The sequence below is a fragment of the Mustela nivalis genome (genome assembly GCF_964662115.1).
Source record: "Mustela nivalis genome assembly, chromosome: 8".
Taxonomy (NCBI): domain Eukaryota; kingdom Metazoa; phylum Chordata; class Mammalia; order Carnivora; family Mustelidae; genus Mustela; species Mustela nivalis.
In genome coordinates, this window is record NC_139027.1 from 31291736 (window position 1) to 31307010 (window position 15275).

Here is a 15275-nt window from a genome sequence, read left to right on the forward strand (position 1 = left end):
AATTTGCTCCACTGTTACAAAGCCCTAAGGCAAATTATTTAATCTTTCTGTGCCTCTATTCTACATCTGTGGGATAGGGAGGATAATACCTTACCTATTGCAAGGTGTTACTGTGAGGACTGAGACGATGCATATGAAGAATATGGAGTCTGACATGCAGCCCTAAGCAAATGTTCAAAAAGTGACTTCTGTGACTTTTATCACCATTATTGTTATTGTTACGTGGATATGTGAATTTCAGGAAAAAAATTCCACCATCTGAAAAAAACACTAATAAGAAAGTAAATTCCTGTTAAATCAAGTTCTGCACATCATCATTTCCTAGATTTCTGGACCCGCTTGAATTATGCTGTCAAATTCTCCCTGTAAGTCCTCCGACACAGAAAAGAGAAAACAAACCCAGTATGACAGTTATGTTTTCCCTGCCAGCATTTCAGAGCCTATCCATGCTACTTAGATGATACAGACTTAATTCTAAGACTACATACATACGAAGATCTAGATCAAACACAGAAAAAGATCTGAAACAATCAAAGAAAAAAAGAGACAAACCAAAAAGCACTCTCACCTACAGAAAACAAACTGATGGCTACAAGTGGCAAATGGGTGGAAGATGCATGAAATAGGTTAAGGGGATTAAGAGAAGAATAGGCATATCATGATAAGCAGAGGGTAATGTACACAATTTTTGAATCACTATATTATACACCAGAAATTAGTATAACTCTGTATGTTATACACTGAAATTAAAATTTTAAAAAAGGACCAACTGGTTTGTCATGAGATTGTTTTGATTTTATCTTACAAATAATGAAAGCTTTTCTCCATTTTCTCCAGAAACTAGAATGGGCAGCCTACAAAAGGCTAGAACACTACCTTGTTCCACAAAGTATAAGAATTCTAGCAATTGAACTCGTGTTTTTCTTTTACCTAAAAACCAGGTTTTGTGGCTGACAAATTACTCACTGCACGAACCACCAGTTTGGACCACCTCTGTGAGGGCCTGGGGATACCCTTGGAGCCCTGCCCACTCAAGCGCATCCTTATTTATTCTTTGCAGTGCTTGTTCCCTGGCTCAGTGATAGACAAGCAAATTAAGCTGATCTCAGTAGTATGTATCCTTGCCAATCTCTGAACTCCAACCAGCCCTTTACGGTCTACATAATTGTGTGTGTCCCCATATGTATATGTACATATGGATGTATGTATATAAACATACAAGAAAATCTGGAGAAAAATCACCAGAAGTTGACAGTGTTCATATAGCTGGTAGAATGATGATATTTTGTTTCCTTTTTGTTTAATTGTATTTTTCTTACTTTTATTATAATGACCAAACATAATCTTTGCTATTTAAGTTTTAAAATGTTACAAACTAATATTATATTATATGTTACTGACTGGAATTCAAATAAAAATTTAAAAAATTATAGTCTGTTGGTTAATTAAAGGATGACTGGGAAAACCAAATATAAATTAAAACCACGTGGGGGCACCTGCTAGGCTCAGTCGGTGGAGCATGCAACTCTTGACCTCAGGGTGGTGGGTTTGAGCCCCAGGCTGGGTATAGAGATAATTTAAAATAAAATAAAATCTGGGGCGCCTGGGTGGCTCAGTGGGTTAAGCCGCTGCCTTCGGCTCAGGTCATGATCTCAGAGTCCTGGGATCGAGTCCCGCATCAGGCTCTCTGCTCAGCAGGGAGCCTGCTTCCCTCTCTCTCTCTGCCTGCCTCTCCATCTACTTGTGATTTCTCTCTGTCAAATAAATAAATAAAATCTTTCAAAATAAATAAATAAATAAATAAAGCCACATGAGTAAGACTGGAAGTTCCAGTGACATATGCAGACTAAATTCACATTTAAACAAAGAATCTGTCCTCATGTCTGAATAAGTTTTAATTTAGCTTTAGGTTCAAATTAGGTATCAGTTGTTAAGAAAAGAAAAAAGAAAAAGTACCAAAATAACAAACTTTAGATGCAAATTCTTCATTACATCACACTTAAAGTATTTCAGATTTGGTTTTTGTTTTTCAAAAAGTTGTAGACTGGCCATCATGAAGCTGTCTCCCTTCACCACATTCCAAATCAAATCTGAATCTTATCAATCCTCTGAGGCTAACTACCTATTCAGAGAAGAACATAGTAAATAACACCACAAGGAGGCAATTAGCAAAATCCAAACCAACAGAATAATTCTGCACAACAAATAACCAAGTTTCCTCAACAAAAAACTTCAAGGAAAAAGAAGAGAGATAAACAAAAAGGATAAAAAGAAGGAACCTACAAACATAAAAGAAATTTGAGACACATCAACTAACTGCAGTATGTGGAACTTACTTGTTGCTAGGAAGCTATATTAATACTGTTGAGAGAGAACAATGGAACGTGGTATGTATTTTTATCATTTGTTACAGCATATTTTAAAATCACATAATTCATCCAGATTGAGTGTACAATTCAACAGGGTTTTTTTTTTAGTAATTTATCAAGTTGTGCCAGCATCACTGTAAACCAGTTATAGAATATTACCCCAGTAAGATCCCACATGTCCATTAACTGTTAATCACTACATTCTCCCACACCAGTCCTCTAATCCACTTTCTGACTACAGATTTGCGTCTTCTGAACATTTCACATAAATACAATCACACAGTATACAGTCTCTCGTGTCTGGCTCCTTCACATAGCACATTTTTAGGTTCATTTATGTCACTGCATCCATCAGCAGTTTGTTTCTATTCATTGCTGAATAAAATATTCCACTGTGAGAACATGTTTTGTCTTTTTGTTTACCAGTTGACAGGCAGTTGTTTCCAACGCCAGACTATCATGAATAATGCTACCACGAACTGGTGTACGAAAGCCGTGTGTGCAAATGCACAAGAGTGGAACTGCTGGGTCACTATGGCAAATTAGTGTTTAACTTTTTAAGTAAAGGCCAAACTGTTTTTCCAAAGTAGATGCACCAGTTTATGCTCTTGTAAGAGTTCCTGCTCATGGTTATACTTTGAATTGTTATCTTTAAGCCATACATGCTGGAAGATTAAGGGCTGAAATGATAAGATATTTGGGATCAGATTCAAAATTACAAGTGGGAGAAGGAGGGTAGTAAGTATAGATCAAACAAGGTTGGCCATAGTTTGAAAACTATAATACTGTTAGTAGTAAGTTACTGACTATAGTACTCTGTTCCAGGCACTATTTTAAGGGCTTTAGCTATATTAGCTCATTTAATCCCTATGATAACCTTTAAGAGGAAGCTACTATTATTACTTCCACTTGAGAGAGTCAGACAGGTTAAACAATGTGGTCAACCCAGGACTATAATCAAAGAATCGGAGCTTCAGACTCATGCTCTTTACCAACAGGCTGTATACTCCAAGCTTACCAACAAGTGATATGTGACATTAAAACAAAGAAATTAAATGCTAAAATTCAGGTGGCTTCGATGAAGAGTTAAGCAGGGAATCCAATGTTAACTAAATTTAAGGATATATCTCATAGCATATATTGAATAATACCCTTGTTACCTCTGATGGTAGAACATGGTTTTTCTTCTTGTTTCAATTGTATTTTTACTTTTATAACAATAATCAATAAATGCATGAGAGTTTCAAGATTAACAATATAACAACACAAACTCTGCATTAATCAGAAAACAAATGACTCGATGAATAGGAAGATTTTCAAGTTCCTAATTTTTTAAAGGAAACATTAAGATGTGCTGAATGAATACTATACACCAGAACAAAGTTCAGTGCTATGGACACAAACTTGCTGAAAGCCTAGAAACAAAGAAAGGCAATTCTAAAATGATAATACAGCTGTGGTACGTGCTACAAGGGAGCTGTTCCTGCAGGGGAGCCCTCTTACTCAGACCAGGGGCAGGGAAGACGTGAAGGAGAAGGCACCAAACTGACTTGAAGGAATGGTGTATGTATAAACTACTTCTAGTTAGAGACAATTTCATCAAATAACATAGCCACTTCTTAAAGATTACAAATGAAGGCCCTACTTCAAATGCCAAATCGTATTTTTTTTTTAAACCTCAGATTTCACCAACTTCACATACAAATGGCCAACAGACACATGAACTCATGCTCAACATCACTCAGCATCAGGGAAATACAAACCAAAACCACAGGGAGACAGAATTGCTAAAATGAACAAATCAGGAAACAACAGATGTTGGCGAGGATGCGGAGAAAGGGGAACACTCCTACACTGTTGGTGGGAATGCAAGCTAGTGCAACCACTCTGGAAAACAGCATGGAGGTTCCTCAAAAAGTTGAAGATAGAGCTACCCTACGACCCAGCAATTGCACTACTGGGTATTTACCCCAAAGATACAAAAGTAGTGATCAAAAGGGGCACCTGCACCTGAATGTTTATAGCAGTGATGTCCACAATAGCTAAACTATGGAAAGAGCCCAGATGTCCATCAACAGATGAATGGACAAAGAGGAGGTGGTATAGATATACAATGGAATACTATGCAGCCATCAAAAAATGAAATCTTGCCCTTTGTGACAATGTGGATAGAACTAGAGGGTATTATGCTAAGCAAAATAAGTCAACTGGAGAAAGACAATTTTATGATCTCATATAGAATTTAAGAAATAAAACAGAGGATTGGGTGCCTGGGTGGCTCAGTGGGTTAAGCCTCTGCCTTCAGCTCAGGTCATGATCTCAGGGTCCTGGGATCGAGTCCTGCATCGGGCTCTCTGCTCGGCAGGGAGCCTGCTTCCTCCTCTCTCTCTCTGCCTACTTATGATCTCTCTCTGTCAAATAAATAAATGAAAAAAAAAAGAGAATCATGAGGGAAGAGAGGAGAAAATAAAACAAGATGAAATCAGAGAGTGAGACAAACCATAAGACTCTTTTTTTTTTTTAAAAGATTTTATTTATTTATTTGACAGAGAGAAATCACAAGTAGATGGAGAGGCAGGCAGAGAGAGAGAGAGGGAAGCAGGCTCTCTGCTGAGCAGAGAGCCCGATGCGGGACTCGATCCCAGGACTCTGAGATCATGACCTGAGCCGAAGGCAGTGGTTTAACCCACTGAGCCACCCAGGCGCCCAAACCATAAGACTCTTAATCATAGGAAACAAACTGAGGTTTGCTGGTTGGCAGGGGGTAGTAACTGGGTGCTGGACATTAAAGGAGGGCATGTGATATAATCAGCACTGGGTATTATATAAGACTGATGAATCACTGACCTCTATCTCTAAAACTAATAATATATTATATGTTAATTAACTGAATTTAAATAAAACCCCCAAATCTTCCCTTTTTTTTAAACCTCAGATTTCAACAACTTCAAATATCCCTTAAAACATAGGAGATTCAAAGAAAAACCCATCTTGTAAGTTAAAGTGTTAACTGTACTATAAAAAATCTGTAAATAGGTATAACTGAGGAAGTATTTTTTCTATTCATTATATCTGAGTGTGATCTGATCATAGTCTGTCAACAAATCCTTAAATTTCATCTTAATGGCACTTCTAAAAAATCTACTGATGATGTAAGCCAGGGGCGGGCGAACACAGCTGCAGGTGGCCTGGTTTGCTAAGAATGGTTTCTCAGCTAAGAATTCTTTTTTTTTTTTTTTTAATTTTAGAGAGAAAAAGAAGAGAGATGGGGAGGGAAGAGGAAAAACTGTATGCAGAGACCACATGTGGCCCACAAAGCCTAAAATATTTTACTGTCTGGACTTTTCAGAAAAAACTGCCCACCTTTAGAAACAAACACAAAAACAAACTTTGGAATGGGTTTCTGCTCACACCAAGGATAAAACCTGTTTTTATCAAATCCGAGTATCATCAGTTTGGAGCAGAGGAAGCCACCAGAAAGGCACTACCACCACTGTGGAACTCAGTCTAGACACTAGCACAACCACTTGCTTGTGGCCAGAAAGAGAGAAAGGACTTTTAAGAGAGAGTAAACAAGACTATGGTAGTTACTCAGAAAGACATTGCAAGGGGTGAGGGATTTCAGAGAGAAAATATAGGTGATGGGGCGCCTTGGTGGCTCAGTCGGTTAAGGGTCTGCCTTTGGCTCAGGTCATGATCCCAAGGTGCTAGGACTGAGCCCCATGTCGGACTCCCTGCTCAGCAGGAAGCCTGCTTCTCTCTCTCCCACTCCCCTGCTTGTGTTCCCTATCTTCTGTACGTCTCTCTCTGTCAAATAAATAAATAAAATCCTTAAAAAAAGAAAGAAAGAAAGAAAGAAAGACAAAGAAAGAAAATGTAGGTGAAGCAAGGAAAAAAGAGTCATCCTAGAGGCTCTACAATAAGCTGCTTAAGTTGGAAGGTAACTACAATACCATATTAATGAACCATAAAATCTGAAGGCTAGGTCTACTGAGAAAACTGAGGCTCTGAAAAGTTACTGGACCAAGTTCACCCAGCAAGAATGTGGGACACACAAAGCACTGGGCTCCAAGCACCCCAATCTCAGTTCAACTCTTTCCCGTGCATCACACTGCCCTCACCACAGGACAGGGTTAATCTGGAAAAACAACACTAGTGACTGGTGACAAGTTAGCTCAATTGAGTTCAGAAGGAATCAAGACTTTTCACAAGGTCGCCTCCCTCCCCCAGTTAAGAGTTATCTCTCAAGGAAGAACTGGGCCATGTGTCAATAGGTCTTGAAGAGGAGGAGGAAAGACTAAACCCCAGTCTATTTTCCAGAAGATGTTAAGAATAATCAGAGAATGCTGACCAATCATTTAAATCAGCTTTAAGGTTATCTAATGCTTATGGCAATAAGAAACATTAAATTTCAATTTACCTGGTTCCAATTTTATTACTTTAATTGCTGCCAATTCACCAGTGTTAACATTCCGTGCCTAAAAGAGAAGAAAAGATAACTGTGAAAAAGAGCTTTCATAAAAAACTTTATGAAATGTAATTTTAGTTTACTGTTTATTTTCAGTTACACAGAAACATTTTTTTAAAGCAAGAACTACATATGGTTTTCTATTACAAAATAGACAGTATATTCTTCACAATGAAGGTCAACATTAATTCAACTGTAAATTTAATAATGGTAATAATAAGTCAACACACAGAGAGACTTCTGTATGTGCCAGGCACTGTTCTAAATGTTTTACAGTAATTCATTTCTCCCCACGACAATTTTATGAGGTAGGTACAACTACTATATCCATGTTGCAGGTGGGGAAACTGAAGCACAGGGAAGTTAAAAAACTTGCCAAAGCCATAATGCTAGTAAGTGATAGCAGCAAGATTCCAATCCAACAAGCCTGACTTCACAGAGTCTGAGCTTTTAAGCATTATACTCTATTGCCATGCATTCAAAGGTGAGGTAAAATTTTGAATTGCTTAACTAGACTTAAACTTTTAAACTTAAAAATCTTAGAATGTGGGGGCGCTTGGGTGTCTCAGTCAGTTAAGTATCTGCCCTCATGAACCCAGCGTCCTGGGATTGAGACCTGCATCAGGCTCCCTGCACAGTGGGAGTCTGCTTCCCCTCCTCTCTCCGCCCCTCCCCACTCTCTTACATGCGTATGCTCTCTAATAGATAAATAAAATCTTTAAAAAAAAAATCAATTCATAATATTTGATTGTTGATATTTACAACTGTAATTATGTATAAGTAAGCAAACAAATTTTCAATTTGTTTGAATATGGCAGTCATTGTCAACTTAAATGTTTTACAGTTGGATCAGAATCTCCAAAATGCTTCAAACTGTTATACCTGTCACATAATATTTAAACTGCTAATTGAAACTTGATTTTCATATCAAGCAATGAAGATCAGTATATACAATTCCCTGAGCACAGAAAGATACAATCCTGTGGGCAGAATTACTCTTAGTCACAATATATATTATTTTTAAATTTATTTTTAAAGTTATCCCTACACCCAACATGGGACTTGAACTCAAAGCCCCAAGATCAAGAGTTGCTTGCACACTCCACTGATTGGGCCAGCCAGGCACCCCACAATACTCTTATTAAAGGATTAGTGAAGATCAGTGAATCACCCACAAGTAATGGTAACAGCTTTAACAGTAGAATCCTTCTAAGAATACAGGAGCATTAAAAACATCAGATAACAATCTAGGAAGGTAGATATGGAATGGAACCACTGTTGCAACATAAAATTTAACTTTTTAACTCAAAGAAGAACAAAGGTAATTTTAAAAAAGATTTTATTTATTTAAATAAATAATAAATCCTCAAAGACAGCAAGAGAGGGAAACACAAGCCAGGGGAGAGGGAGAGGAAGAAGCAGGCTTCCTGCTGATCAGAGAACCAAATGCAGGGCTTGATCCCAGGATCCTGGGATCACGACCTGAGCTGAAGGCAGCAGCTTACCAGCTAAGGCTGAGCCACCCAGGCACCCCCAAGAATAAAGGTATTAAAAGTTCTCCACCATATCAAGTTGCCTGGCTGGCTCAGTCAGAAGGACATGTGACTCTTAAATCTTGGGGTTGTGAATTCCAGCCCCACAGTGGGTACAGAGATTACTTAAATAAATGTCTTTTTTAAAAAAAGATCTCCCCATACAAATTCTTTAAAAAATGTAAATTAAATTGGCAGGGAAAATTCATTCCTTCTGAAAGAAATCCCCATAACCAATGAATGCTTATGATGGCCAACTTATTACTGGCAGTACGAAACAGATTTGAAGTTATTTCAAATTAAACTTAATCCCCATTAAATGAGATACATATTTCAGGGGCACCTGGGTGGATCAGTCCTTTAAGTGTCTGCCTTCAGCTAAGGTCATGATCCTGGTGTCCTGGGATCAAGCCCTGCATCAGGCTCCCTGCTCAGTGGAAAGCCTGCTTCTCCCTCTGCCTACCCCCTGCTTGTGCTCCCTCTCTCTCTTATCTGATGCCAAATAAATAAAATCTTTAAAAATAAATAAATAAATAAATAAATAAATAAGAAAGAAAGAAAGAAAGATATGTATTTCAAATATAGTGCTAGGTAAGTGTTCATTCCCCTCCCAAGGATAAGAAGACAGACAGACAGACAGACAGACACACACACACACACACACACACACACACACACACAATGAAAGAGAAATAAAATCAGAACATCATTCTGGGAGCATTTTGTGAAAAGGGGGACAGAGTGTACCTGTAAAATATTCAGGCATATCGCATAAACATGATCCACAAATCTCCTCAAACAGTATCATAACTTTTTGCCTCTCCTCACACTTCATGCATGAACTTTTAGGTCTAGATGCTCTGTCTTCTAACCCTCATCTTTTTAGTACTTCTCCAAATAAAATAAGATGCTACTCTCCCCAATTCTCAATTCTCCACTTAAAAATCTTGCCATGATTTTGTTTTCTGTTTACTGAAAAGAAGTTCAGAGTATGGCTGATTCCACTATAGAAGAGCTGAGATAATATGAACTCCAAGAAAGCCAGGATATTTTTCTAGCTGAAATTTGGCTCCTAATTGACCACAAGAGGGCACTACGGACAACACAAGTTACACAAAGTGTCCAAAATGGCTACTATACACAATGTACTACTCTTCTAAAAATAGATTTACTAATAGTTAACACCAGCATATATTTAACAGAAAAACTGTGACAGTAAGAAACTTATCAATAGCACTTATCAGACTAATGTCATATTTACTACTACAGGCTTGACCTATAATTTTTCAAAATTTAAATCAGTCCAGAATTTTTTTTAGTCCAGAATTTGCTTGAAGATAACAAGAGTTTTTTAGACTTACAATTTTGTAGAATGAACAAAAAACCAAAACAACCAAAATAATTACTAATATTTTTTACCTGGAAATATTTTCCAGTATGCAACTTATTCGACAGAATTAAGGTAGTTCATAAAAAGGGAAGAAAAACAATAAAAACCCCAAGCAAGTTGAATTTCTGAGCTTTCTTGCATCAAAATCCTTGTTTGTTAATGAAAAGTCTTATATATATATATATATTTTTTTTTTTTTTTTAAAGATTTATTTATTTGACAGAGAGCACAAGGAGGCAGAGAGGCAGGCAGAGAGGAGGAAGCAGGCTCCTTGCTGAGCAGAGAGCCCAATGTGGGGCTCGATCCTAAGACCCTGAGATCATGACCTGAGCCAAAAGCAGAGGCATAACCCACTGAGCCACCCAGGTGCCTCCACTTTTTTTTTTTTTTTTTTTTAAGATTTTACTTTTTATTTATTCAGAGAGAGAGAGAGAGAGAGAATGAGAGATAGGTAGGTAAGGGGCAGGAGGGAGAGCGAGAGGGAATTTCCACCACGCTCCCTGCTGAGTGTGGGGTCTAACCCAGGGCTCAATCTCATAACCCTGAGAGACCATGACCTGAGCCAAAATCAACAATCAGATGCATAACTGAGTTACCCAGGAGCCCGCTAATCAAAAGTCTTTAAAGCATTATGATTCATAAGAATCTTGGTATTTTGGCTGAACCATATTTTGCTGTCTCTAAATTTAGTGGTCAAGATTACTCACTGAGATTAACATAAAAATTAATAGTGTCTCCTATGCTCTGCAACTACTATTCGTTTTTTATTATTTTATTTATTTGAGAGAGAGAGAGAGGTAAGGGACAGAGGGAGAAGCAGACTCCCTGCTGAACAAGGAGCCTGATGCAGAGTTTAATCCCAAGACTCCAGGATCAAGACCTGAGCCAAAGGCACAGGCTTAACTGACCTGATCCACCATGCAACTACTATTCTCTTAGCCATCACCAAGGGCAATTTATTAGTAAGAAAATGAGACCAAGGTAAATAATGTAAAATACTGCCATGTATAAAGTTTAAAAAATTTTAAGATTTATTAAGATTTATTTGAGAGAGAGCGTGCACAGGCAGCGTAGAAAGCACACAGGGAGAGAAACTTAAGCAGACTCCGTGCAAGCACACATCCCAACACGGTGCTTGATCTCACAACCCTGAGATCAGAACCTCAGCTGAAAACATGAGTCAGATGCTTCACTGACTGTGTCACCAGGTGCCTCTAAAGTTAAAAATCTTTAATTCAATATCAATAACATAAAATTCTCAGATTTGCTCAGGGCAGAAAACGAAGGATATATATTCTAAGCATCTAGACCTCTGAGCCTTCTGCCACCTCACTGGTTTGACCATCGTTCTTGACTTGCTCTGAAAATGATCTTCAGATCGTGTCATTCTTAAGTTGAAAACTCTTCAGGAACATACATCATTGCTTTAAAGACAAAATTCAAATTCCTTGTCAGACAATTTAAATTTTTCACTAAATACATAGCACTTTTCATAATAGATTTTTATTGAGATATAATTCACATACCATAAAATTCACCCTTTCAATGCATACAATTCAGTGTTTTACCATATTCACAGTTACGTAACCATCACTACTACCTTTGGGACATTTCATCACCCCAAAAGAAAGCCCAGATCACTCAGCAGTCACTCCCTACTCCACCCCCTCCCAATCCCTGAGAACTACTGGTCTGCTTTCTCCTTCTATGGATATGGCTATTATGGATATTTCATATAACAGGATCATACAAAATGTGGTCCTCTGTGCATGGCTTCTTTCACCCAGCATAACATTTTTGGGTTCATCCACACTGTAGCATGTATCAGTACTCGACTCCTTTTGTTTCTGAATAATAATAATCAATTGTATGGAAATACCATATTCTCCTTATCCATTTTCAGCTGAAAGATATTTAGTTTTTTCCCCATTTTTTAGCTATTATGAATAATGCTTCTATGAACACTGGTGTACACATTTTTTTAAAAAAGATTTTATTTGAGAGACAGCGCAAGCATGAGTGCGGTAGTGGTGGGGAGGTAGGGGCAGGAAGAGGAAGAAGCGGGCAGCCTGAAGCACCATTGTGGGGCTTGATCCCCGGGTCCTGGGATCATGATCTGAGCCAAAGGCAGACACTTAACTGACTGAGCCACCTAGGAGCCCCTAGTGTACTCATTTTTACTTTCAATTCTCTTGGGTACAGACAGACCTAAGAGCAGAACCACCAAATCACATGGTAACTCTACGTTTGGCTTTTGAAGAACTGTCAAATTTTTCTCCAAAGTGGCTGCACCATTTTATATTATTACCACCAATATAGGAGCGTTCCAATTTCTTTGCATCCTTGCTCATGTTTGCTGTTACGGTTTTTATTTTAGCTGCACTAGTGGATGTGAAGTGGTATCTCTCACTGTGGTCTGACCTGCACTTCACTAATGACTAATGATGTTGAGCATCTTTTCATCTGCTCATTGGCCATCTGAATATTTTCTTTGGAAAAATGTCATATTCACCTCTTTGTTCATTTTTGTGTTATCAATGACTTAGAAGAATTCTTTATAGATCCTGACATGTCTCTTACCAGTTACATGATTTGCAAATATCTAATCCCATCCTAGGGACTGTCCTCTTTCCTTGATGGTATTCTTTAAAGCACAAAAGTTTTTAATTTTAATCAAGTCCTATCTGTCTATTTTGTGTCGCTTTGCTCGTTGTATTACAGCTAAGAAACCAATGCCTAACCCAAGGTCACAAAGATTTTTGTCCTGTTTTCTTCTAAGTATTCTATAATTTTAGCTCTTTCTTTTAGGTTTATGATCCATTTTGAGTGAATTTTTATATAGTGTCCAGAGAACTCCAATTTTATTCTTTTGCATATGGTTGTCTAGTTGAAAAATACAGCATTTCAACAATAAAACTTTTCACTATCTTGCCCCAGTCTGTCTTTCCAGTCACTTCTTAATTTGCACTTTATGCTGCACCCAAACTAAACAAGTTGCCATTTCCTAAAACTATCCACACGTTTGCTCTCTGGAACATACTGCCCAGACGAACATACCAACTCTTTCCTGGGCCTAACTCCCAGATAATCCTTTAAAGCACAACTCAGGTTATTATCACTTCCCACAAGCCTTTTCCCTATTGCTACTCTGGCTAAGGCATCGCACATCCACACACTCCCACAGATCCTGGGTAACCTTTCCCAAATGGGAGTGGGCCTGGGTAAGAAAGTCCTGCACATCTAGAACTGGTCTCAGTTCAGAGGGGCTCTTGCAAACCATTATGATTCAAAGCTGTCTAAGAAGTCAGTTTGGTTCAGTCAACTCTGTAGAAGCCATTCATATTAGAACTCATTTGGGAAAGAATCTTTCCAAGATGATTTCATGCTGACTATTGCATTATCTCGAACTATCAGTAAAGTATTTCTTGAATGTGAAAGTGGGAGCAAATAACATCATCAAGGAGCAATTATTAAAAGGCAAAAACTGTGCTACCATACAAAATAAAGTGAGTTAAAGACAGTCACTACCAATAAAATAATCTATCAATTATGTACCAAACACCCTCACATACTCAAAGCTTACTACTTAGAAGGGTCTGTGCATCATTAATATGAAGAAAGGTTCAGAAATGGAAGTGAAGATACACAAAGTTTAGTCCCAGCTCTGCCAGTAACTAGCAGTAGGAGCTCAGCAAGTAATTTCCCTTCTGTCTTCTTCCCAATTCCTTCCCCCCAACTTAAAAACCAGAAAGTGAAAAAAGACTATTTCTAATGTTCCTAATTCTGAAAGTCAGTGTTTATATCAAATCATCTAAGTCTAAATTAACAGATTCCAAATACTAAACCAGCTGGTTCGTTATATAAGAATCACATTAGAAGTTTAAAAACAAAAGAGTAACAAAAAACACCACCACTGCTTTTCAACCAACAGATTTAAGACAGGAACCATCTATCTGTATTTAAAGCTACTGATGTGTTTCTAATGTTCAGTCAGGTTTGGGGACCTGGTGTAAGGCACTATGCCTTTTGAGGTTTATAAAATATAAATACCAACTTCTAAATCCGAAAAGAGTGATACAGGGATGGCTTTATGAAGGAGAATACCATTTTGCAAGACGGACTGGATTAAAACATAGAAGAGCAATGGGAAAGAGGAAAGAAAGAAAAGCATGAGCAAAGGCACAGGAAGAGAAAACACAGGCTATTTTGAGTGTATATGATGGGCCAAGCCTCAGGGTGCCTCCCATATAAATACTCCCTTTCAGAGGGAAATGGCTAACCCGCAGCCCCTGCTGAAGGAATAGTCTGGATTGCTTTTCCACAGTTACTTGAACTGGGTGTGAGCCTACCACAAGGGCAACTAAATATACAGGAAGACTGATCCAGTGACCTCTGTCCCTCATTTGCTTGGGACATTTCTAGTTTATGCCTACTGTCCTAATGGAATTCTTAACAGTGCCTACTCATTCTCATTCCTAAAATTAAATTTTTATTTAATTTGGAGGATAAAGCCACTCTGCCCGTAAACCCTGAGCTGACACGAAAAAGATATAGGCCAGATTCTCTAAAATAGGGGTCAGCAAACATGTCCATTTTCTTAAATTCCAGTATAGTTAATACAGTGTTAACATCAGTTTCAGGTAGTGTACAACACAGTGACCTGACACTTCTATACATCATTCAGTGCTTTTCACTGATAAATATACTCTTAATTCCCTTCACCCATCCCCGCACCACACCTCCCCTCTGGTAATCATCTCTTTGTTTTCTATAGTTAAGAGTCTGGTTTTTTAATCTGAGATAGATTTTTTTTATAAAGCTTTGCTGGAACACAGCTATGTTCATTTGTTGAAGTACAGTTTATGGCTGTTTTCATAATACAATGGCTGAATAGCTGAGATGGAGACCAAATGCAATACCTGTAAGTATTTACTTGGATGGAAATGGAGACCATATGTAGTACCTGTATTTAGTATGTGGCTCTTTAGAGAAAAAACTGGCTGACCTCCACTTTGAAACAGCATTGTCCAAGAGAACTTTCTGCACTGATGGACCTGTTTTATATCCGCACTGTACAACAGAGTAGCCCCAGGCCACATGAAGCTATCTAGCAACTGAAATATGGCTAGTACAGCTGAAGAACGGAAGTTTGTGTATGCAATAAAATATTTAAATTGGGGAGTTTTCAATTTTTTGAGATATAACTGTGCTTAAATTTTATTAGTTTTAGGTGTACAACATAATTTGATATATGTATATACTGAAAAATGATGACCATAATAAGTTTAGGTAACATCTATGACCACACATGCTTAAAAATTCTTTTTCCTTGTGATGAGAACTTTTAAGATCTATTCTCTCATCATCTTTCAAATATACAATATAGTGTTGTTAGAATTGGAGTCGCCAAGCTATACAGATTTATTTAGCCTACAACTGGAAAAAAATCAACTTTAGGGGCACCTGGGTGGCTCACTGGGTTAATGCCTCTGCCTTCTACTCAGGTCATGATCCCG

At 37.9% G+C, this 15275-nt stretch overlaps 1 protein-coding gene across 1 annotated transcript in view; it reads right to left on the reverse strand.

The window, feature by feature from the left end:
• MAP4K3 (mitogen-activated protein kinase kinase kinase kinase 3) overlaps positions 1–15275 on the reverse strand; it is a 137044-nt gene that overhangs the window by 65649 nt on the left and 56120 nt on the right. The window contains exon 2 of the mRNA XM_082743252.1: positions 6790–6847. Coding sequence (XP_082599378.1) covers positions 6790–6847 — 58 coding nt within the window. The remainder of the gene's footprint in view (positions 1–6789; positions 6848–15275) is intronic.